Genomic DNA, 24,570 nt, shown 5'->3' with positions numbered 1-24,570 from the left:
TCTCATGAAATTTACTTTTTATGCATTAGTTTTTTTGTAAAAAGAGAAAAGATCATTCTCCTGACAAGCACAACAAATTTAAGAACATGTTGTACTGGCCCAGATACAATTTACATCCACAGCCCTTTTAATTATTCATATGTCCACTACACTATTGTAGAATGACACAGAACATTGCCTCCTCTTACATATCACAGGATCATGCTGCCTGTACCACAGTGTATCATCAATCTCGTAATTAACCATAGCCAGTACATGTACATATGTATTGAAACTGTGGGGATTGGCATTCAGCTATCTGCTTCTGATGTATTTTGACACAGTGGTCAGCAGGTCAGTTTGTTTATTTGACAATGCATCCACCAAAAGCTTTGTAGGACTGTCCAACAATGGGTACTACGAACCTTGAACACAACCCTTAGGTTTGATAGCTCCACTTACAATGGACTTCATGAGCATCAACAGGCTGGAAAGGACCTGTAAAAGAGTCATAAAAGTGATATTTTCTGGAAAATGAAATAAAACACCAACTTCCTTTAAAATTTCAGTTTGTGATATTGTCACATTGTATCAACATGTCAATACTTTTCTGAAAGTTTTTGTTTTCAACAATGTAATGAATAACTGGGGAGATTTTCACATTTTAGTAATCCCTCCCTAACTTGGGGTCTTTTAACTTTAAACATAACCCTTTGCAGTATAGAGATTGTCTCTTTGCCAATATTTTCATCCATACAGCGTATTAATTTTCAAGGAACAACACTGAATTAAGCAACAGCTCCTATTGCAGCTATGGATCACAACCTTTCTTCCTGCCCTCATTATATATTACAGAAAGAGTGTTGCAGGGTCAGTAACTAAAACACTTTACTGTGAAATAAATCACAAAGTTGCTTAAAGAAATATTAATCAATAAATACATGAACTTATCCTTTCATTCTTTTTAGAGCACAGGAATTGGATTTATCTACCTGAAATATAGTTATTAAAATATAGTACTATAATAGCTGGAATTATCTATTTCTTCAAGAAAATTCCCAATAGTATCAAATATAGAATGTCACATTCCTGTTATAAGAAATATTCTGTAACAGAGAGTATTATTTCAATTCAAAATACCTTTGAAAACTGTCTCTAGGTTCAGCGACTTTATATCTCACCATAAATGTTGCCAAAATGTCTGCTACCTGTATAATTGAAATTTCACAAAAATAATGAATGCAAATAACATTGTTTTCATTGGTACAGTCTATTACAACAAAAATGCATCAAAAAATTATTATCTTCTCATCTTTATAATGGATTCAAATCTAAAAAAATAGACAAGGCAAATTTAATATTGAAAAGTTACTGACATTTGGTTAAAATCTGAGTTCTGGTTTTACTATGAATGTCTTATTATATCCATCAAAATACATTTAAAATCAGTGAACTTCAGTGTGTACTTGTGCATTGGTGTATGAAGGGTGTAACAGCCTCAGTGCTGTAGATATATACCTTATCTGGAACATCCTCATGGACAGCATGGCCACTCTGAGGTAACACCTGCATCTGAAATTTACCTGTAAATATCACAAAGCAATGAATTAATACTTTGTTACATTAGACTAGCTCTAAATTCGAACATGAAGCCTAGCGACCTTGACTGTCACCTGAGGTAAACAATATTGAATGTAAAACGATACTAGGTGAAGTTCCTTTCAAGTGTAATGAAATAGAAATTGTGATATGGTTGAAGGTAACACTAAAGTGATATGATTTTGTAACCATATGAAACATGAGGAAAGGCAGCGCTGTTTTGAGATAATTTATAGTAAATTTCACCCTCTCCACAAGGGGAAATGTGAGTCCATTGGGTCATGAAATTAAGTTTTAGTAGAGCATATCAAGACCTTTCCATTCATGAGGAGCATTGATTCTATTTGGGTGTTGAGAAAAAGATTTTTGAAATCTGAACCCTTTTGGCCCCTCCCCTTAAGCCCCTAAAGGTGGAGACCATGTCTTTCACAATTAATATTACATATCCATATTCACTTCATATCTCATGGTCTTACCTTGCATTTGCCCTATCGTTAAATCTTTATCCAGCCTGTCTACACCTTTTGGAGAGAAAAAAGATACACATTTCTGAAATGACTGTTTCAGTGACAAAGTTCAAGATACAAAATCTACACGTAAAAAGTTCTTTGCATCTGAAAAAAAATTTTTCCTCCTTCTTTCTTTCTAAAAATATTGTACAATCAAACTTAAATACCCAACTTAAATTAAAGTACTATGCCAGTATCAGCAAAATTATCTCTTTATATCTGTAATGAAGACTCAGAAAATAAACATTTGGAAAACTAGATAAAATTGATAATTCAAAGTAAAAATTTGGTCCTGGAATGTTAAGACAAATAGTCATTCTGTGTCTCACTCTATAGTATAGCATCCTATGTCCCATTATCACTTTAAAAATGAAATCTCTCTTGACTGTTGTCACAATTAATACATGTTAATATTAAGAAGAATCAGATTTCATCAATGTTGATTAATTGTAATCACTACTTATAAAAAGCACTTTATTTAACACCCAAATCTCAAGACAATGTGACACTGAAATTTGGGTCGTAATTCCTGGTCATGTAGAACTTCCTCGTACAGCTGAAGTCATAGTCTTGGCTAATGTTTTCACATATATGATTTTGATATCAATGGAGAAAGCCAAAAAATAATAAATCAGTTACCATTGAGAAAGTAATATCAAGGAAGTGTTGAGTGATACATTTTTCAGTGTCACATTCTACCAATCATTTTCATCATGGACATCTCAGAGCAGTGATTTTGTATCTGGTGTGCATTTGCACACTTTTATTTCCAGTTTACTGTGAGATCTCAGCTAATACTTGCATGCAAGTGTTGTGATATCATTTCTTTATTTAATGTAATATTCATATTATATTTTATATTAACTTTATAAAGCTGTTTGTAACTTTTGAATGAATTGCTAACATTGTGTATTGATATTCTTGTCCTTTAGAAATTCACAAGGTGTCAGTAAATCAATGATAAAAATTGCCTTTTTTTTAAGGCTATTTATTACACAAATTCTTACAGCTGAAGTTGAAACTCTTTTAACTTGAATAATCTTATAACTCAAAAAAGTTTTTTCATTGTCCTAACAGCTTTGAGTTAATGAATTTTCACTTTTTATGTACCTTTGCCAAAATACTAAATGTACTGTCATATTGTATTGTACATGCTGTAATTATCTTGCTGAGAAATAACAATGATTACTTATCATAGCAGTGGTTTTATACAGCAATAAATTAATATTGTGACAGTGCAACATAACCTGCATGGTACTACTGAAAACTCCTTCAGAAAAGGTACCGATTACCACACAATTTCTGGGTGGATATACAGGTGGATGCAATCATGATCGTATTTATTCAATACCATGTACAAAGTCTGTGCAGTCTGATCTAACCATCACAGATCAACTCACCAGCAAGAACCAACATCTTAGGAACTTCACAGGATAAAAACCTTTGAGACAGGCCTTGAAACCATCCTATGATAAAATTAAAATACTTAATTATTTAGAGATCATGAAGAACACTATTATAACATGACACTATCTCAATAATATCACTTGTCATTACATATAATTTTTTTTGATAAATTCAAGAAATTCCAGCGCCTATTCAGTATATATAGAGTGCTCAATTTCCTTAGATAACACTAAAATATTAATGCATTATAAACAGGTAAACAAAGAACATCTATGTACAATTGTATACTTACCTTTCCAGTATTTTTCTGTTTTGCCTAAATCTATTCGCCATGTGTACTGGGACGAGTTTTCTGTCTGCAACACAAATTATTTCTTAAAACAGCCACTATCACAGCACTATTAAAATTATTACAAATAGATTCTAAGTCAATCATTCATCAGTGAAAACCTTTTAGAAAAAATTTACTGGTTGATTTACTTATAATGTTTGACTGCTTTATCGTTCTATTTGGTGTGAGAGTTGTCTTCAAATTGATTAAATGTTTGTGATTGTTACCAGAGGAATTCGTTTTTTCTTTTTGTTTCAGTCACTTCCAAATTATTTTCGGAAGATGATGGACAAGGGAATTAAGATCACTGTTGAGAATGATTTTTATCAAATTGAAATGTCTATTGATAGAGTTGAGCAGGACTCTATTATCGTAACTATGTGGATACTTTATACTGTAGAATACAGAACCAAGAACTAAATAAACCCATGACTGGCTTTAGAGGGACCAAATAATCTCTTCTTTCAAATTTCAGTGTTCAGTTAGAACTGGTAAGAGAGGAGTTCAATTAACTCCTGGCCAGTAAATAAAAAGCAGCCAAACCACTATACTCACTGTTGGTTTTGGTGTTCTAAAATGATCAGAGCTGCTGGACTGTTGAGATTCTGCTGGGGATGTGGTTTCTCCATCTTCATCCTCCTCTTGTATAGCATCACCAACCCTTGATCCTGATGTACTTAACTCTAACCCACAATCTTGTTCCATTTCAGATGTAGCAGTTTCCTGAGTATCAAGTCTGAAATAGAAAATTAGAAATTTCTTCTAAAGATGATTTTCATTCATAAAAGAACAAAAAGAAAAATTGATGTAAGGCACATAATGACTGGCATTTTCAAATTGAGTTTAAGTATTACTTCTCCATCAAAGATTATCTTTTTAGAATATATTTAAAAGAATTTGTTGTGTATAACTTACCGTTTTATTTGCCCAACCATGGACACCTTGGCAGATTCCAGATTCCTTATCTGTCCACTTCGAACACTACAAATTCAATATTGTGGTTTAGGAATTTTTCATTAAAAAAAAATTACAATAACTAATACCATTTGCAATGGACAATGATCAATTTAAAATCAAATTTATCATGAATTTAGAACATATACTTCATTATTGATAAATAGTCAATCTAATAGGATAGTGAACATCATTAAGCAATACCATATCCAATCTTATTTTCTGTGTAGTATAGGTAGCACATTGAGGAAACTTTTGAAACACATAGGTAATTTGATAAAACTGCACTCTAGCCAAGACTATCCAAAATCCTACAACTTATCATTTTACCGTTATGCTTCATAAAAAAAATCTATACAAACCTCCACTCAATAGCATGCTCTAGGGATTTAAACGTAGATGGTCTTCCACGCAGAAAACTCTGCATACTGTTAAGTGACTCCATAGCAGTGCCTGTTCAATAAAGATAATATTTTTCTCTAAGTCTTTTTCAGAAGAGGATTGGAAACAATCTACTAAAGGTGATGGTAATCAATGAGATGCCCAGGGGCCTGATCAGCTCACGAAGACATTTTAACATGAAAAGTGTAATATTACAGTTATAGTAAAGTAAAATTTTAACTTGAGCCAGATGACAACAATCTGTTCTTATCATGAACAGCTCCAAACTTGAGAGTCAAGGACGATAACTCAAAAGAGAAATATTGTGGCACAAACTTTTTTCAGAAAAAGCTTCACTTTGTGAATACTTGTTTCTAATAAATACTGAAAATTTAGTAGTTTTCAAAACATCTGATATTGTTGATTTCAAATTCCTCTGTATTGATTCAAAATCAATGAATGAATGACACAGATTGTTACTCCCTCCTTGTCGCTTGGAGCACTATACATTTTCTAATCTTTAATGGGCCAGCAAATAAACCTATCACCTTTTAGATAATTCTTTTTCTGTTTAACATTCCTGGTAAAAATGTACCTATACCTACCCTCAACAACATCAATCACAACCAGACCAATTATTGATGGTATAAGTTTTCTCTCTGCAGTGTGTACTGCAATAGCTCCTCCCATACTGAAACACATGACATTTTATAAACAAACACCAAAATTTGGGCCTCCAACAAATTCATTAATGTAATAGAGAAAACAAGATTTGATATTTCTCCAGTGAAACAAATTAATTGTTATAGCTTTCTTGAAACCCATTAAAATTTGTTAGTCAAAAATGAGTCCAATATATGAGAAATTTTCCAAAATAGATTTTATTTAGTCTCATGCTGAAATAGTTAAGATATGACATGAACTGTATCTTACCTGTGACCAATCAGAATTATAGGTGGCGGCTCATCTCCATATAAGGATTTCACAACATCACCGACATCACTGTTTAAAGACATATTAATCTACCTTGTGGTTCATTTTTTTTAACACTGCATTGATAATTTCTTTAAAAAAAAATATGAAAGTGTTTTGAAAGGATGGAGTGTTATTGTGATTATTCTAATGATATGTTAAAGTGTCAGTCAAAATTATCAATAACCACACCTGAAGAATCTTAATTCAACCTACTGGTGTAGGGAGGTACATTCAATACAGATTGAACAAAGTTGTTGATATATGGGGGAAAAAATCACAATTTTGGCAAATAGCACAAGCAAATACAACACAATGTCAACAAATCAGTAATTCATTATAAGAGTTCAATTATTTACACAATAATAGATCACATCAGTGATTTTTGGGACTCCGATAGACTCATGCTTTTCTTGTGGGACTCACTCAAATTTTAAGTTTGGCTATATATGTCTTTGTAACTGGACATATCAAAATTTTGGAAATGGTGCTCTGGATTCACAAGAAAAAATATTAAAAATTGCTTTATGTTAATACCTTTAGCTGACAAAAACACTTAACATGGGAACATGGGTTCAATACCTGGACAATGTCTCTGCACATAGGTCACCATCATCATTGGAAACTGTATCACCTGAAAGTATTCATCAAAATATCAACATATTACAGCCATGCCTTTAAATATTCCTTAGAGAATGTGGTCATTCTATGCAAACTAGAATGGGTCTATGTTTACAATAATTGTATGTCATGGGTATAAAATTTCCATTGCTAACAATGGTTCTGAATTTTTCATGGAAACAGATACAAAATTCTCAATTTCCAATGCAAAAAAAAAAAAAAAATCAAATGTTCAGAGAGACTCTAGTAAAATGGCATAGAAAAGTAGTCATTTTATCTGTAACCCAACAAATGGTATTTCAATCTTCTTTTCTTCAGCTGATCATAGATGATATCTGAAAGTGGCAGGTCATTTTTTGGGACCTATTTGACATTGTTTCAGACAGAATCTTTAGATGGGTAAAACATATGCAGAGGAACTTTTTTATTTTACAATTTCAGCCCAATAAGACCTGAGCACAGAGTACAAACTTTGTTCTGCAGCCTTGAGTTACTGCAATGGTTTCACCAACAACTTTTCTGGGCTCAATAGCTATAGTCAGATTAATGATCTTAACATTGTTCATACATGACAAAATGCTATGCCATTCATAGAATAAATTACATTATCAAATAAAAATGGAATAAATATTTTTACAACTTGTTTGAAAATAGGCTATTTAACAAGTTTTCATTGTTTGTTAATTTCTAGTCTGGTTGTTTTGTGTGTTTGACAAAAGATCACTATAATAAAACACTCTTTAAACCCTGACTTTGGCTAATAAGAAATATATACCATGCCCTCGGAGATCCAAAGCAGCGCATCGACAGGTCACCAACTGACAGAGTGTGGACTGGAAAACAAATAAATCGCCTAATGAGCACTTAAACATTGAAAAAAATTCATTGGAATAGAATGATTTTGTTTAAACACAACATGAATGTGTGACAGATATGATCAAAACAAGTGGACTCACCGACACCAATGACCATGAAAGAGCAGAAAATCCACCTCCATGTAAAAAGAGTAGAACTGGTCCAGATGTTCCACATTCATACAATCGGAATGTCTAATGTCAAAGTCAAGGTTTTGTAATTACAACTCTTCACAGATAACAGTATTCATTGATGCTTTGTTAATCCTGCTAGGATTCAAACCTATAAGATCTGTCTAAATATTTTAGGGGTTATCGCTACATAATGAAATCATATTTAGTGGCATTTCTATTGAACTGGTAGTTTTATTGAAAACCAGGTATGTCACAATTTTCTACTGCTACAATTACTTCCAAATTTGTTAAAATCAAACATTTAATAAATTCTGATGTCTAAAACCACATCATTTACAGAAAAGATACACTTTCTCCTACTTGGACATCATGTTTCTGATCAAAGTACTTATCCCAGTGAACTGCTGTGTAGTCCTTCTTCCTCATCAGGTTCCTCTTGGACACTCCTCCCCTACAACAGATCAAATCAGTCCAAGGGTGTTGTAATAAACATCATGGTTTCAACACAAAAGTAAAATTTCAGGCATCTCAAACAAAGCAAGCTGTTGTTTTTAAATGGATTTGATAACACATTGTTATCCCTTTTCTGCTTTTGATGGTAGTCTGTGAAATATCCAAAACATAAAAAGAATCTTTTATAAGTTTTCTTTTCTACATACTGACAAAAATGTCAACTCATAGAGCCATGGTATGAAAGATTTATAAGCACTGAGATAAGGAAACAATGGTTTGAAAACCAGACAGAACCAGTGCTCCAGTGGAGAAAAATTAAGAATAGCATTGAACCACAAAAATATGAAAGATTGAAATATTAAGATACATATAGGGTGATACATGATGATATGTATTTCAATTTTCACACAGGCAGAACTGTATTTTTTGTCCATAATGAGTGCAAGTGACAAATGATGTTCTTAATCGGCTGATGTACCATAACCAAGGTATTGCTAGGACCTAAGCCTGTATCCAATTTTCATTTGATTATCAATAAGATGTGAAGTAATAACCATGCTCAATGACACTTAATTGAAAAACATAATTTGCACTGGTACAAAGTGTATGTTGCAAAGATTTGTGCTTGTTTTTTCTTTAAGCTTTGTCTAAACAAATATTCTGGTACCAAAAATTACTTTGTAAGGGTATTGTAAGGGAAATAACTCTACTCTAACGTACGTTACACTACTGCAAGTTCCAACTTCATCAGCTGTTTTTAGTGTGCATGCCATATGACATATAAGTAGTTATCAATACCGACCTGAATGGAATAATAGCTTTGTAACTATAAACCAAGACAGAAATGATCTCTTGTCATTTAGGAATAAACATTGGTATTTCCATGACTGTCAGCTGAATAAGTGACAGGTGCCCGGTATTCTCTTCATACTCATGTCATTTGGATTGGTGTTTTACCCCAGTTTATCATATGATACATTTATGAATACATTAAACCATGATATACTCGTTCGATAAAATTGTTCCTACCCAACTCCCGATGGAGGCATTGGTGGTAAACCACCAATCTTGGACTTCAAAGCTTGCCTCTCGAGAGCAGACATCTTTCTTGAAATCAAGCCAAAATCGGATACGGTTTGTAGAAATAGTACGGAACCTGAATATTGACATTTACTCTACACATCTGGTAATTCCCCTCCATGCGTACTTGTGATGATATATATTGTTCTTAGTATTCATGAAAAGTGGGAATGAATTATCAAAAGCCACAATGCTTTACTTCACTGGCACAAATAGATTTTTTTATAATCCGTTAAGACTTATTATTCCGCGATCCGTAAAACCAAATTCATAATCTCTAAACCACGATGGGAAATAATTATCTGTTATACAATGAGTTTATTTGATGAAAATTTGATATATCAATATTATTCAGTTAATATACCACGACAGTGTTTTGGACATTTGTGCTTTTGAATAATTTTATTTTAAACAGTTGATGTAATCTCGTGTTGCGAGAACTCTGGACGATAAGAGTTATGGCGGACAAGTTTGGACGGAATGTTTTGGATGGTAACAGATTCGAGGCGTGAATATCGATTGACAGGATACATTTAAGATGCTGTCATTTCTATGGCAGTATTTTGAATTACATCAGAAATGGTGAAAAAGAAGGCAAAATCTTCCAAGTCAACCAAAAGACGAGGTAAGCGTACTTGTAAACAAACCGTTGACTTCGAACCATGTTCGTACATGCTGTCAAGTTTGACGTTTAATGGTGGCGCCAATATAAATATGTGATATTAAAGTTGTATGATTAATCGGTAATCCATTTAGCTCATCTCTACTCTGCAAACAATGCAGATTATGTTTTGCAATTTCTTGCCAATGCCCGTTGGAATCGACGAAAAGGAATAAACAGGCCCAATCGACCCCCTCCTGCATTTGATTTTGAATATTGGTGAATTACACTCAGGGTCGTCTTTAATTTTCTATTGCATCGATCGATAAAGCTTAAAAAGAGACACTGTTTATACCGTTTTCATATTAAAACACGGTTGTGCAACTGATGGATTTTATGCATTAAAGATAAAAAGAGATGCTTTTGTAGAGTCATGACGAATGGAGGATGTTCATGTGTTCACAACCATCCCCCTAAAGTATCAGTGTTTATACCGTTTTTACATTTAAGCAATAACTGTTGGTGCAACCATTGGATTTTATTCATGATAAAATACAAAATACATTTGTAGGATCATGGCAAATGGAGGATGTTCAAGTGCAGACAGGCCTACCCCCTCAGGTGGATGGTCAGTTGCGATGTTTCTGTCGATTAAACATTGACCAAATCCACTGGCACTCCCCTAATCCTCCTGATGTCACACATGTCAGGGTGAAGTGGTGGGGTGAAGATGGTGATGGAGCTTTATTCAGGTAATAATTGTAAAGTATATAGTTTTGTTTATGTAATTATAACTTCATTAAAAATGCCTAGTATATTACTTTAAATGAGAGGCATTAATTAGATAGTGGTCATATCCAATGCTATTCAGTCTACACTTACAATCTAGGTTAAAGTAGCAATATCAGCCCATCCTTGTATGCAAAACTTTTACACATTGCCTAATCAGATAAAGGTTTTGTCTGGTGTACAGTCAGTGTACCACTACAAGGAATATAGTTTTTTCTGTATGCCATCATAGCTACAAGACTCTATATTTACTTAAAGTTAACATATGGAATGTAACTGAAGAATTACAATTATCCCATTTCTGTGTCTGTTTCACAACTGTTATGACATGTGATAAACTCTGTAGCAGTGTGTTATCGCTTCATTTTCTAAATTTGAAAATTAACTAACTTGAGTTAGATCAACATGCACATTGGGAAACCTTTATTTAACTCTTTGAGTTGTAACTTCAGAAGGTCTAGTTAATTAGTTACTATGTTTTGTGTCTTAGTAATGGAAGGTATATGACATGAAAATATTGGAAAATCAGACAAAAATCACTGCAGGATCATAATGCTGTCATTCCTGTTACTATTTCATTTACAGACCACTAAATGTGAAAAGAGGTGATAAGGGTCCAGCTAAGACAACAGCCAGGTACCCAGTAAGGTCTGGTCCAAGACAGTTTGCATCATATCTAGTGGACATGGGTAGTCTGGCAGTGGAGATTCTCAGTGGGCCTATGATGATTCCAGTGGGGCAGGCAGAAATAACACAAATAGGACTTCTGTCTAACACCAGGCCTATCGATGGGTGTGTTTTGTGTCAGGATATGACATATATACATTTTCTAACAGCATACACTAGCCCATGTTATAGACACACATATTTATAATTAATGAAGATGAAAAAGTTTGAACATGTACACCTAATTTATTTTTTCTTTAATTTGATAGACATTTTAAAAATTAGCCCTCTGAAAATGAAATGATATAATCAAAATTGATTCATTTACTTGTACTTATTGTATAACAAATGTGTAAAGAGTCTTTCTTCTTTTTCCAGGATGTACCCTGTATTTTCACCACGAGAAGAAAAGTTGGGAGAAATCCATGTATCATTAATACTGGAATCTTTAATGGGTAAAAAGAATTACATTAACACGTTGTTTATTAGATCCTTCCTGTTATGATAATTGGAAAAGATTTTTGCACAATTCTTTTAAAAGTAACACATTTTGTACCTATATATGTCAATTAAGTGGAGGATTAATCCTTGTGGTAATGTAATGGCCTGTACAGTTAGAGATAATCTTCTCATGATCTTATGCAGTAATAAATAGATAAAACTATTAATTAATTTTACAAATTTTACTTTGATAAGCCTCCTATGACAGCACTGGGTCTATACCAACTACAGACATCAGTATGGAAACTCAAGCAACACAGGAGTCAATGTATCCACAGAGAGTTCAGCCAATACCTCACTCCCAGGCCCCTCAAAAACCAGTGGAGGATCCTTTTATCTCTCCAGCATCCCATCAAGTAAGTAATTATGTTGTAATTTAATACTGGTCCCTCAGATAGCTTCAGTTAAACTGTAAGAGTAAGTTTCCTTAAAACCATAACATCAGAGAAACCGATATTTAGGTGATTCATTTCTTTCATTGAAATCTTATTAAATGTGAATGCGATGACCTATATAAGAGCTTTATGTCCATTCCATCTGTAGAATAAATATATGTAATATATGCACTACTCTAACTCCATCATCCAAAGTTAGCTCTATATGTAATGAAATGAACAAATTTTTATACAGAAACAAAATGTACCTGAATGGATTTCAGTAAGGTTATGGTAAGTTATTGCACTTTATACTTTACTTCAAGAATGGCCTTCAGAATGGTTATGTCGACCGGGCAGAAGACCTCCGAAAACAATTAAACTACAGTCTGCAGGAAACCGAGGAGAGACAATTGTCTGGGATACAGTCAGGCAGCACTGTGGCCATCACAACTAATGGGGATGTGGTCACAACCAACCTAAGTCAGGACCTACCATCTGCACAGAGTAAGTAGGTCAAGTCTGACAACCATGGTATGTAGGTCGCTGATTTATGACAACACATAATAATTAGGTCAAGTCTGACTAGTATGTAGGTCACTTATTTATGATCACACAATATAAGTAGGTCAAATCTGACAATCTGTGTATAAATAAGTAAATAAGTAGGTCAAGTCTGACTGCCTTTTTATGCAGGTCACTGATTTATAAACACATAGAAGTAATTAGCTTAGGTTTTACCAAACAGATAGGCTATTGGCTTTTAATTAATGCAATGAAGTTTAGGAATTCTATCATAGACTTGGAAGAGGATTCATATGTAACAGTAGGTATTCATAAATATGTCTATATATGAAGTGACTCAATATATATGTTGTATATATTAGTCTGTAATTGTTTCTAAATGAGTGACTCAGTTTACTGTATATATCTGTATATAATTGTGTACATCTGAGTGACTGTCTGCTGTTATGTTTATTTTATGTATAAATCAATGATTCAATGTTTGATGAAATACTGCCATATATGTATGTTACCTTGTATAATTGTTTATGGAAGAGAATGTTCCTAAGTTGTTTAACTCGTGTCCAATTCCATTTGATTTTTGGTCAAATAAAATATGTTTAAACTAAACTGTCTGCTGTGGGTTAGTATATAATTGTGTATATATAAGTGACTGCCTACTGTAGATATTGGTATATAATTGTATATATATCCGAGTTGTTTGGTTTGCTGTAGATATTCCTGCCGGCAGACAGTCCCAGTCAGACCTCCTGTCTGTGCTGCTTGATCGTGGGAACAAGCTTCGAGACCAGATGATCATATCTTCTGTGGATGAGGGTGGGCCTCAGACTAGTGTCAAACAGTCATACTTGCCTCCTAAAGATGAGGAGTTACACACAAACCAACCAGATATGCAAGAAGAAAGGTAGGCACTTGTTGTTTGAATCTTTATGTCTAAGTTTTACTGAAAAATGAAATAGAATCTTAGAAAGGTTGCTTGACTGTATCAATGAACATTTTCAACAAATTTTCTTTGCCATGAAAACATCTGAGAGCCTGTCTTTTTTTTTTACTGATTTAGGATGGGTGCTGTTTGCCTCATTTTGGGAAAAAAATTGTTGAATTGGGCAGGAAATTCTCCGGAGTGAATTGCAAATTTTTGGAATTTAACTTCTCTGTAAATTCATTGTAGGCTTGGGCCCACTATCATACCCAAAAAACCCTGAAGAATTACAAACAAATTCATTTACCTGCAAAATGTTGTCTTCCATTTCCTTTTGTGCTTTGTTTTTCACTTTAGCTGTATCTCTTGACAGCTGTTGTGATATAACCCTGGCTATTGGGGGGACTTTATTCGCCATAAAAATGAATAAATAAAACCTTGAATTTGCTGTATCAAGGTACATATCAAGGTGTGAATGAGAGGAGGTCAATGTTAGAAAAGAAGGGGAGGAAGAAAGAAAAAAAGGAAATGAAAAATTCATTAAGTGATACTTAGATGGAGAAAAGAAAATGTGGATGTGAAAAGCTGTTGTTGTAATATTGGTTAACAAAAAGCTCCAATCAAAGATTATTTGAGAAACACAAGCATTCTGATGAAGATGTCTTGTATTGAGAAACAGACAGTTTTTCATGATGTTGCTTTTTACATCCCTTTCATTTTGAAGTGTGAGGGGTACCAGTTTAAGTGTTGTTCATTTGTAGTGGGCCACAAAAACTGGAAGCATGTATTTAATGGTGAACATGTTAGCTCTTCTGTTAAGTCACAGAAAAGAGAAGTTATCCTGTTTAGATATGTGGTTTTGTTTACTTTTTGACTTACTTTTTTAAAATAAAATTTATCATTCTTTGTAAATGTAAGATCAATTCATCACTCCAGACGCAGTTCAGTAGGAAGCCTGCTTAAAGAGATTCTTAAGGCAGAAAAGGGAACAACTGACATCTCACAGACTGACTGTGATCCTGTCGACTTTGTATTAGGAAACCAGCTGACAGACAACTTGCAGGTATGTATCCTAATACATATTAAACTCATAGCATCACTTGACGTCATACCCTCGAAAGTATCACCAACTTTACTATGATTTCCTACCCAATAATTGTTAATTACGACAGATGTTGGATATCACCCACTTTGTGTTGAATACTACAGAAGTGAGCAACATGCAATTGAATATAATATTTTGAAGAATAATTTCTTTAATGAAGAGACTTTTTTATCTAAAATAAAGGAAGATGATATGTTAAAACAGAGTGTGTAATATTTTTTTTTAACTCTAGATACTAAAGATGATGGGAGGAAGTCCTAGATCTAGCATATCACAGGACTTAGATCTAATGAGTGATCCTGGTGATCCGGTTCACAGCGAGTCGATCCTTCAGGAACTCTTCTACAAAAATATGGTAAGACTCTTCACTCCACAGGGAGTCTATCCTTCACAAACTCTTTAATAAAACACTAAATGCAAGTTACAATAGTTAATGTACATAGTTTCTCAGTTTGTGTAATGTTTTTAACTCAAAGCGATCTTCTGTTAGATGCCTTTAATATAACTTTTATAAAATTCTTTTGTAGGATTATTTGGTAGGCTTTACAAATCATCTTATATACATTGTCCATATGTCCGGTTGATCCTGTCATCAGAAATTGTATCTTTCTAGAGGTTGATCTCTGCTAATGAATGCTTTGCATGTTACAGGAGAGTGATTTAAGTGGAGTCAGTGAACTTAGTGGAGATGAGCACCCTTTACCATTTAAGCAACAAAATGGAGAACTACATACTTCAATGGAGGACCCAGCTAATGTTGTAAGTTTACTGATAGAAGTAGCTGTCTATCTACATGAAATGATTGATCATTTAAAAGTGATACATTTAGAGGTTGAACATCAAATAAGATACTATAACAGAAAAAGGACAACTGAGTTAACGAGGAAGTTTGCATGTGTACTGAAACGTATTAACCCAAGTACTTGTAGCTCATGTTTTATGATGATATACAATTATTGCTCATAATTTTAGGTAGGCCAGTTAAAGCAGCACATTGACTTGCAACCGTGACAACAATGCAAAGTTGAATTCACTTTCACCAAACTGCATGACAAGCAAGAAATTTATACGTCATATTCAGATTCTATCAGGAGAAATTATGGTCATAATAAATGTTACTAGCAAGTATACGTAGAAGAGCAGGCTTATGTACTGTGTAAATAAAAATTATAACTAGGCTACAGGAATCTGTAAATGGGGTCGCCTAGTAGACATTATTAAGGAGCCTAGAACATGTTAAACCTTCAAATTTTGCAAGATGTTATCAGGAGCTGCTATTTATTTAAGGAATGCATAAATGGTCATTAAAAATTCTATGGAAATAGTTTGATATCTGCATGTTTAAACTTCAAATAAATCGATTGTGAGACATGTGGAAATTCATTTTGAGGGTTCCTTTGATTTTCATCTTGAAAAGCTTAGAAAATTGTAGCTTTACCAAAAGTTGGGTATAAATTGTTCACAAGAGATGTCAGACTATATTTTTATGTGGATCTCTGTAATATGACAAAAATTCGAAACCTCATGAAATTGTCCTTTTGGTATTCCAGAGGCCTCCTTCAAGACGATCATCTGTCACTAGCCTCGAGTTTCCAGAACCTCCTCCATCTGAGGAGTTGGAGGTTAAAAAGAAGAAAAAGAAGAAACAAGATGATGTATCATTAAAAGTGCCTAAGCGAAGGTCTCGTGTGAAAACGAAAGTTAAGGGAGGGAAGAAGAGGAGACGGTCACGTAGTAGTGCACGAAGTAGTGCTAGTGAGGCTAGTGATAGTGAATTAATGACTGCACGCTCAGAGGTCTCACAAGTTTCATTTGACATGCCTGCCTCAGATCTGGATGAACCAGAGGAAGGTCATTTTTTATCTTTTTTTTCTCTTTATTATAAATTGGACATTATAATGCTATTTAAAAGTCATGCCTTGTAACGTCTGAATATAGCTACTTCATATATTATTTTACAATTTCCTCTATTTCAAAGTGGTCCAGAATGCCTCATTAGTTTCAAATAAAATTTTCCAAATAAAGATTTAATGTTAATGTCAAAGAGCAGATAGATGAAAGTGTAAAATGATGCTATGTAATTGAAACAATATTCTGAAGTAAAATAAATTGTTGCTTATTAATAAATGTATTGTTAGATTATAATGTAAAATTCAAAGATGTAGATAAGATAAATTTGTATATCCTACTGATTATCACATGCACAACCTTACCTGTAGTGAAGAAATAAATGCAAGGTACTCAGATATTTTTATTACAAATTAGTTCATAGACTTGTGTTATTTTTACCATACAGAAAAGCCTGTGAAGCGACATCAAGGCAATGGCCTCAGTGTGGAGCGATTAACACTGCTGGGGAGGGTTCATGTCGCAAGGGTGATTGTAGATTCTCTATATCTAGGAGGCGCCCAGGATCTCAATTCCTCCAAGAGGAAGGGTAAAGCAGGAAAACCACCGAAACCCTCTCCTAAAGCCAAAAAATCAGTGTAAGTTGATCATGTCATTCATCGAGTATTATAACTGACAGTTCTGCTTTTAGTATTTCGACATTTGCATTAAGATTCACAGAATTCTTAATTATCGATCAGGGAAAATATTGTTAACAAAACACTTTCGGAAGAATAAAAGTTTCATATCTCAATCCTTACAAAAAAAGAAAAAGAAGCTCAGTGAATTATGGCTTTGTAGAATGGTAGCTCTTACAGAAAAAAAATCAGTACATGTGGAAAATTGATGACAGGCAGCATAGACACAGAAAGATTTATACTTTTTGCAGGACCTACTTCATTGAGTATCAGTTTCCTGTTGTGGCCACGTCCAGAGATAAGTACTCGCCTAATGCTATGGCAACGGAGGTGATGCGTGTGGCTTCCAAAAATGTTAAGGATGGAGGTAAATTATGAATATTAGACCAATATTTAGATAAAAGAGGAAACTTACTGCAAAATTTTTGTGCCATTTGGAAATTAAAAAAATGACTGAAATCAAATACATACTCCTATGTCCGAGTAATATGGAATATAAGTACATCAGTAATGAACACTGTGAATATTTTATTTTTCAAACATTAAAGTATATAATAATGGTGTTTTGTTTGATTTAGTGGTCAGCTTTAACCATAGATCTGTGTTTCCCATCATGTTTGATGGTAGTGCTGTGGAAAAATGGTGGAAGTCTGCCCTCATCTTTAAGCTGTTCTCGCGTACCGCAGGACAGAAAGTGGTAAGTCTTATCTGTGTATTGTAGATTTATCAAACAGATATGTCTTAAAGGCAATAACAAATGCTACATAAGCAAAATTTACTGATCATCACTTTTCCATTTAACACATTTTGCTTGGATGTTTATGTCATCTGACCCGAATGCTGTGAGCCATCCGTCATTTGTAAATTTCACATTCAAATGACTTCTCCTCAATAACTAAAAGGCCCAGGGTGCTGAAACTAGGCCTGTAGTATGATGGGATGAAGGACTAACAAGTTTGATAAAAAGAATGACCTTGACCTAATTTAAAGTTCACAGGGGTCAAATATGCTAAAATATTTAAATGACTTCTTCTCTTCATTGTATAGGTGATACTGTATGACATCATTATATAGGTGATGCTGTATGATGTCATTATATAGGTGATACTGTATGACGTCATTATATAGGTGATACTGTATGACGTCATTATATAGGTGATATTATATGACGTCATTATATGGGTGATACTGTATGACTTCATTATATAGTTGATGCTGTATGACATCATTATATAGGTGATACTGTATGAATTGATAATATAATTTAACACATCCTTTGTTTAATTTTTGTAGCCGACGTTGGTAGGTAGTTGTGGGATCCCCCTCAAAAGCATTCTACGGTCTGACAACCTACAAGTGGGTCGAGAGCTAGAGATTCGGGAGAGTGGACGTAACTCCTCCTTCAATTCTTCTCTCCGGGGCAGTCTAGACTCCTACTACGGTTCTCTCAAGGTTTGTAGGATGTTTCAGGGAGCATTGTATCTCATTGTATTGTTGATATAAATGAATATGTCATAATAAGAAATTGTGGAGTATTTGAAACATTACTTCTTCTAAAACAAAGCTGGGGCAGTATATATTTACTTTTTATATCTTTCAACTGTCTGTCCATCTCTGATACCGCCAGAAGATACTGTACATAATTAGGGGCATACGTGTGTTTTCAAGTTAATGATGAAAAGTTTTTATAATGCAGGTGTCTATAGAGTTGGCATCAGACAGCAAAGATTTCTCCTCAGCCCTGGCCAGAGCCAAACTAGCAGAAATGAGTGGAAAGGCCAAGTTTGTGCCAATACCTCAGACGGTGCCACCTCCCCCTCCCCCACCTGTACAACTAGACAAACCGCCACTACCCCCTGACTTCATACCTAGTGCTCAAAATACTCAGCTGTCCTCAATGGTGCTACAGAACCCTACCTCACACACAGGTAAAGGTTAGTCTACCAAACTGTACATCACATTCAGGTAAAATTAAAACTACCAAATCCTATCTCTCATTTTCTGTGTAGAACATCACAATGCAAACTTGACATTGAAAAACATTTTAGCAATATTTCAGAAATTCACCACAGTGAAATAATTCAGATCTATCTCATTTGCTTATAGCACAAAGCTGGATGGAATTGTGAGAAGTATATACTGTACTTGTGGAGTCATGTGAATTTGTGTTGTAATAGGATTACAACAACTACGCAGGCAGTGAAAACAATTATTTATTCCCTTTTTTTACAGATCCACAGACTAGCAGTCTGGGCTCACTGTTACCTGCCCCTGGTCCATCCCAGCCTCCTAGCTTGGAGTCTTACCACATGCCCCCACATGCCAATGCAGAGGTAAGTTCAATTGTAATTGGTAGAAACAATTTTTGAAGAGATTGTATTTTTTCTGATGATTGTGAGTTACTGCTTACATATTGTAGTTATAATTGGTATAGCAAAGATACTCTCAGAGGCAAAATCTTTTGATTTGACTCATTTTTTAGCACACCGTAAGTTTTGACAAAAACATGATGAGTGCACCTATGATATAAATCATGCAAAAAAAGGGAACTAAAATTAGTGCTACGATAATTCAGCATAATAGTTCAAGTGCTGAAATCTTTAAAAAAAAATTATGTCAAAAATATGTAAAAGATATTTACAGATTTATCCATCTGTTATTATATCGCTGTATCACTCTTTTTGGTGAATGTCTTATATTTCAAGAATGGTTATCATATTCTGTTGTGTAACATATGACCATGCCAGTCTTGTAATCACTCTAAACAGGCGATGACTCTGCACACTTTACTGCTGATACCAGAAGGTCATAACATCACAATTCAGGGTATTCCATCCCTGTCCTCCATCAAACGACATCCTGTCTTCCCACCTCAGCCGCATGCCTTATCTACAACAGGTCAGCGTTAGACTCATTATTAGCTACGAATCACTTAAAAAAATATCCCTTTTGAGCAAATTACTTAGATATTAGGAAAGTACTTCATTGTGATGAATAATTCTTTCAAAACTTTATTTAGTCATAAACAGTTTTCAACTAGACATGCATTTTCTCTGTTAATTCTATTTGCTAAAATTGCATTGAACTGAAGTTTTTTCTGCAGATTGGTTCAATATTTGTGAACAATAATTTTTCAATCTCTGAATGATTTGTTTTTAAGATTGATACATTTTTGTTACTAACCAAGAGATACTGAAGTATGGTTAGAACATTCAGGTATTTGTGAGGTTGCAGTCATTTCATTCATTCTGAGGTTAACCATTCTAGATATCTTTGATGTTTGTGTACATGATCACATTATATTGGGGAACAGTGAATTTTCTGTGCAAATAAACTTTAACTTTGATGTTGTAGGAATGAAGGCTCGGGACACCAACACCAGAAATACCTACCTTGTGTGTCGGATGTTCTGGTGCAATGATGCTGTCCACTCCAATGTCTGTTGGGGAACATTTGAGCCCCAGTTCAACTTTGCTCAGGTCTGTGTTTCATTATCTATATATTCCTACTAGAGTAGAAAGAATGGATGTGCATAGAGGAAGTTCTTTGGAAATAGGGAAATTATTTATGACCATTTTAGATGAAACCCTCAAGTGACTAAATAAAATCTGGACTAATTTTTTTATTGAATATACAATTCATAAAAAAGAAAGGAATATTATTCATATAGACAGCTAGGGATATGTTTTGATACTAGATAAAATAATTCTACATTCATTTTCATATTAGTGCACTCAGATGTATAATTCTGTGTTCACAGATTGCCCCTGTGTTACTGTCTGGGTCGTTATTGGAGAGAATGAGGAACAACTTTATGGTGGTAGAAGTCTGGGACAAGAAAACTTCTGCTGAAAATGACAAGGTAACTTCTGACCTTCTGAAACCATATATAGGAATGTTTCTGGGAAATAATACTCTGTCAGAGGAAACGGTTTTTTTCTCCTGTGGAAACAACCTACTTTTTGTACCACCTAATGAATCAAGTAACAGCAAACATCAATTGTCTTCTAAGGCAGATTCAGTGGACAAAGGAATGCAAGATTTGTAAAAGTATTCATTGTTAAATTTAGTCCTAATTTTTAGAAATATTTAGAACCATTAAAATATCAGATTATATTGGACTAGATTCCATGTAATATGTAACAATTGTTTATATTGTATTGTTTACAGTTGATTGGAATCGTCAAATTGAGCTTACATCAGTTTTATATGTCCTTCCGAGACAACAAGATATCTAACGCATTACTGAAATCACAGGTAAAGTAATGAAATGACACCTTTATTTCTGTTATGGGAGACGAGTCAAAATTAAGTCACGTTTATCCAGTGTTAAATCTACAACAATAAATAAGTTATTATAACTTGAATGTTTGCTATGAATTAACTTCAAGATAGTTTGACTCAAATTAATTTCAATTCCAGTAATTGGAGTGGGAATTCTTAAATGAGATGCCTGGAGTACTGTTATTTACTATTTCTGCATGATTGTCTGCCTTTTTTTTTCATCAAGTATCCTGTGATATCTGTGGACAATTACCTGCCCATAGTGGATCCTCTGAGTGGGGTACAGTTTGGTCAGATCAAAGTCCTGTTGGCCATGGGCTCTGGAGAACAAGTTACAGAACTACAGCGGCTCAAACTAGATGGTCCAATACTGCGGCCACCAGAACGACCACAACACTTCCTGGAAAGGTTTGTTATCTGTGGAGTTGGACAATTCATAAACATGTCCACTACACTCTAGCATGATTAAGACTGGCCATTACTGGATGAAACATCCTAGATATATCGCTGATATCAAAAGACACACCACTCATGTCTCTACGAAACTTAAAATTCAGTGCAGTAATTTTGTTTTCAATCTTTGATCAATTTCTGATCAATGATGTTGAAAGATCATGATTTTGTGAATACAGCATGGGGTGATGTTAAAGAACTGTTAGTTACATGAATCTTTCAAGATTCACATTGTCCCATGTTATGATAGCCTCTCACTCTGTATGGGGGAGGGGGTGTTAATAATTTACTAAGTAGTATTTCTTGCTAAAGCTATGGTAAAGTTTGTACTGTAGGAATGTCAAATTGTATCAAGAGATAAACTGAACTCTTTTGTACTTTAGAGAGGATATGATGAGACCAGGCAGTCATGGTCCTGTATATAGTCAGTCCAGAGCAGATAATTCAGGTAAGAACCCAGGCAAATAGTTTGTTACAGCTGTAAATAAAAATGAAAGTTCAGAATTTCAAAAATTTCAGATTTGCAATAAGAATGATAAAATAGACTGTTAAAAAAATCAACTATTTGATTAAAAGAATATCAATGAAGCGCTGTTGTAAGCTATTTGGAGGAATTGTTTTAAGATTTTGATGATATAAATGAGGTACAATATTTTGCTTGGTGCTTTGACAGTGGAACACATTTTTGAAGTGGTGATAGAAGGTATCCGAGGCCTTGCACTGTTTGACAACATGATTTGGGGTGAGGCTGACTGTTTTATACAGTACCATTTTCCTGTACAGCAACACTCGGACCAGCCTGCTTCATCACCTGCCAAAAATGGTAAATTCAGGGAACAGAAGTGACAAAGTAATACTGCTAGTTGAGCAGAAAGCATTATGTCTATATGTATCTTGAATGTAAAGTAATTGCTAGTTTTTCTACTACTGCAATACCAGCAATTGACCTATCACTTTTCTTCGTGATAGATTATTAGGAGTACCTGTTGTTTCTGTTATTGTTGTTAATTGGGAATTTGAGCTTTTGACATGAAATAAATCACATTATGTTTTAATTTCATTTTAAAAATTTGTAAAAAAAAAAAAAACAATTTTAGTTAGTATTTTAATTGAAAAATTTTAAGGAAGGTTTTCACTCAGATTCAATAAAAATGAAAGGAAAAGTAAGATGATGCAGCGATGATACAGTTTTAATGTTATCAACATTTTAAAGGAAGGAGGGGAGATTATGTTGTTATCAATTTCTGTCACATCCAATATTAATTCTATTTTATTTCCTAATCAACACGTGAAACAATTACACTTGTACTAATTTGCATAGGAGCAGGGATACTCATCACGTTCTGAAATAAAATGATTAATTACCAATGGTTTCACTTAATAATCCAGGTATACCCAGTATGAAGTCATTCCGGACAGCTACAACTCTTTGCATTCCTGATCCCACTTTCAATGATATTACACGTCACAGAATAGTGCTTGCCCAGACAACTCCTGTACAGAGAGAGTTACTAACAGGTACGTCATCCAACCTGTAATGGTATAGTCACATTATATCATTTGTTACGTAACAAGATGTACCCAATAGTTTACATCAACTCTGTTTTGTCTGTTGCCCAATATCATGTATGAGGAGTTTACTTTTCTGCTTTGACAGCTTGTGCGGGCGCTGGAGGAGGCAGTGGAGGTATTCCATTTGAGGTTTGGTGCCGGTATTACCATCCCAACATCAGGGACCAGTGTATAGCTAAGGTACATCCCTCTTATCACCAGTCACGTCACAGCTACAATAATGTCATGTCTAGTCACAAAATAATGTTTTGTCATAGTCACAATATAGTCATGTTTTGGTCACAGTAGTCATATCATATTTACAGTTCTCAGGAAAATGTCATATATGATAAAATAATATATAATTATATATTATTAAACATATTGATGCTAAAACAATATTATGTCATAGTCCAAATTATTAATAATGCATACACACATGGTCCAATCGATACGCGTGGTGTTTTCATATGACTGCTGAAAACAATTGTTTCTGATAATTACGATTGATTACACGCCAGGATATATACTGATTTGTGGTTTGATATTAATGCGAGACTGTTGTAAACAGCGTTATAAAAACACAGGACGCCATCTTGAAAAAAAAGTTCTTTTATTCTTGTCTTAGCCTTAATACAAACAGAAAAAATTTCGACTGGAAGCAAAAAGAGAAAATTCTAACGTTTTTATTTTTTTCCCATCTTACGAAACTGTCTAATTTGTAGAAACAACGAAAATTGAACCCAACGAAAATAAATGAATCCACAGTAGTTAGATCAAAGTCTCATCTTAGTCCCATCTTAGTCACAATTAAAGTCACAATATTATCACCCACATCATACTCTTAATATAGTCACATCATAGTAAAAATATGGTCACATCAAAGTCACAAAAATGTCACTGACACAAAGGTTATGTTATAGTCTTGCTGTAAGAACCATAATTACTGTCATCAGTCGATGTTGGTTTGTTACAGGGCTGTTTCAAGAATTGATGGGA

General features: G+C 34.1%; 2 protein-coding genes across 3 annotated transcripts in view; one reads left to right on the top strand and one right to left on the bottom strand.

Annotated features, from left to right (window-relative positions):
- Positions 1-9,304, bottom strand: LOC132553895 (protein phosphatase methylesterase 1-like). Of its 2 annotated transcripts, none has more exons than XM_060218183.1 (16): positions 9,225-9,304; positions 8,091-8,193; positions 7,710-7,802; positions 7,529-7,586; positions 6,715-6,766; positions 6,094-6,162; positions 5,766-5,851; positions 5,142-5,232; positions 4,741-4,806; positions 4,369-4,561; positions 3,787-3,850; positions 3,488-3,553; positions 2,055-2,099; positions 1,498-1,562; positions 1,120-1,187; positions 1-477 (listed from the first exon to the last, which is right to left on the bottom strand). In XM_060218183.1, exons 1-16 carry the CDS (start codon positions 9,296-9,298, stop codon positions 459-461), a joined length of 1,212 nt encoding a protein of 403 aa, XP_060074166.1. In that variant the 5' UTR covers positions 9,299-9,304; the 3' UTR covers positions 1-458. The 2 variants fall into 2 exon arrangements, with proteins under 2 accessions (XP_060074166.1, XP_060074167.1); XM_060218184.1 differs by having other exon boundaries at positions 4,381-4,561.
- A 550-nt stretch (positions 9,305-9,854) lies between these two features.
- Positions 9,855-24,570, top strand: part of LOC132553903 (C2 domain-containing protein 3-like) — a 32,085-nt gene continuing 17,369 nt past the window's right edge. The window contains exons 1-26 of the mRNA XM_060218193.1: positions 9,855-9,900; positions 10,448-10,628; positions 11,251-11,457; positions 11,710-11,786; positions 12,028-12,188; positions 12,533-12,713; positions 13,446-13,635; positions 14,590-14,716; positions 14,991-15,113; positions 15,410-15,517; positions 16,309-16,609; positions 17,055-17,244; positions 17,535-17,650; positions 17,862-17,980; positions 18,577-18,735; positions 18,980-19,217; positions 19,516-19,616; positions 20,052-20,181; positions 20,638-20,762; positions 21,044-21,145; positions 21,454-21,540; positions 21,794-21,979; positions 22,408-22,468; positions 22,694-22,843; positions 23,410-23,538; positions 23,678-23,772. Of these exons, the coding sequence (XP_060074176.1) occupies positions 9,855-9,900; positions 10,448-10,628; positions 11,251-11,457; positions 11,710-11,786; positions 12,028-12,188; positions 12,533-12,713; positions 13,446-13,635; positions 14,590-14,716; positions 14,991-15,113; positions 15,410-15,517; positions 16,309-16,609; positions 17,055-17,244; positions 17,535-17,650; positions 17,862-17,980; positions 18,577-18,735; positions 18,980-19,217; positions 19,516-19,616; positions 20,052-20,181; positions 20,638-20,762; positions 21,044-21,145; positions 21,454-21,540; positions 21,794-21,979; positions 22,408-22,468; positions 22,694-22,843; positions 23,410-23,538; positions 23,678-23,772 (3,690 nt within the window). The remainder of the gene's footprint in view (positions 9,901-10,447; positions 10,629-11,250; positions 11,458-11,709; positions 11,787-12,027; positions 12,189-12,532; positions 12,714-13,445; positions 13,636-14,589; positions 14,717-14,990; positions 15,114-15,409; positions 15,518-16,308; positions 16,610-17,054; positions 17,245-17,534; positions 17,651-17,861; positions 17,981-18,576; positions 18,736-18,979; positions 19,218-19,515; positions 19,617-20,051; positions 20,182-20,637; positions 20,763-21,043; positions 21,146-21,453; positions 21,541-21,793; positions 21,980-22,407; positions 22,469-22,693; positions 22,844-23,409; positions 23,539-23,677; positions 23,773-24,570) is intronic.

This window comes from Ylistrum balloti, unplaced genomic scaffold (genome assembly GCF_031769215.1).
Source record: "Ylistrum balloti isolate Yb309-2 unplaced genomic scaffold, AGI_CSIRO_Ybal_v1 Utg370366, whole genome shotgun sequence".
In the NCBI taxonomy this organism is placed as follows: Eukaryota; Metazoa; Mollusca; class Bivalvia; order Pectinida; family Pectinidae; genus Ylistrum; species Ylistrum balloti.
The sequence above is the reverse complement of the archived record's forward strand: the minus strand, read 5'-3'. Positions and strand labels throughout refer to the sequence as shown.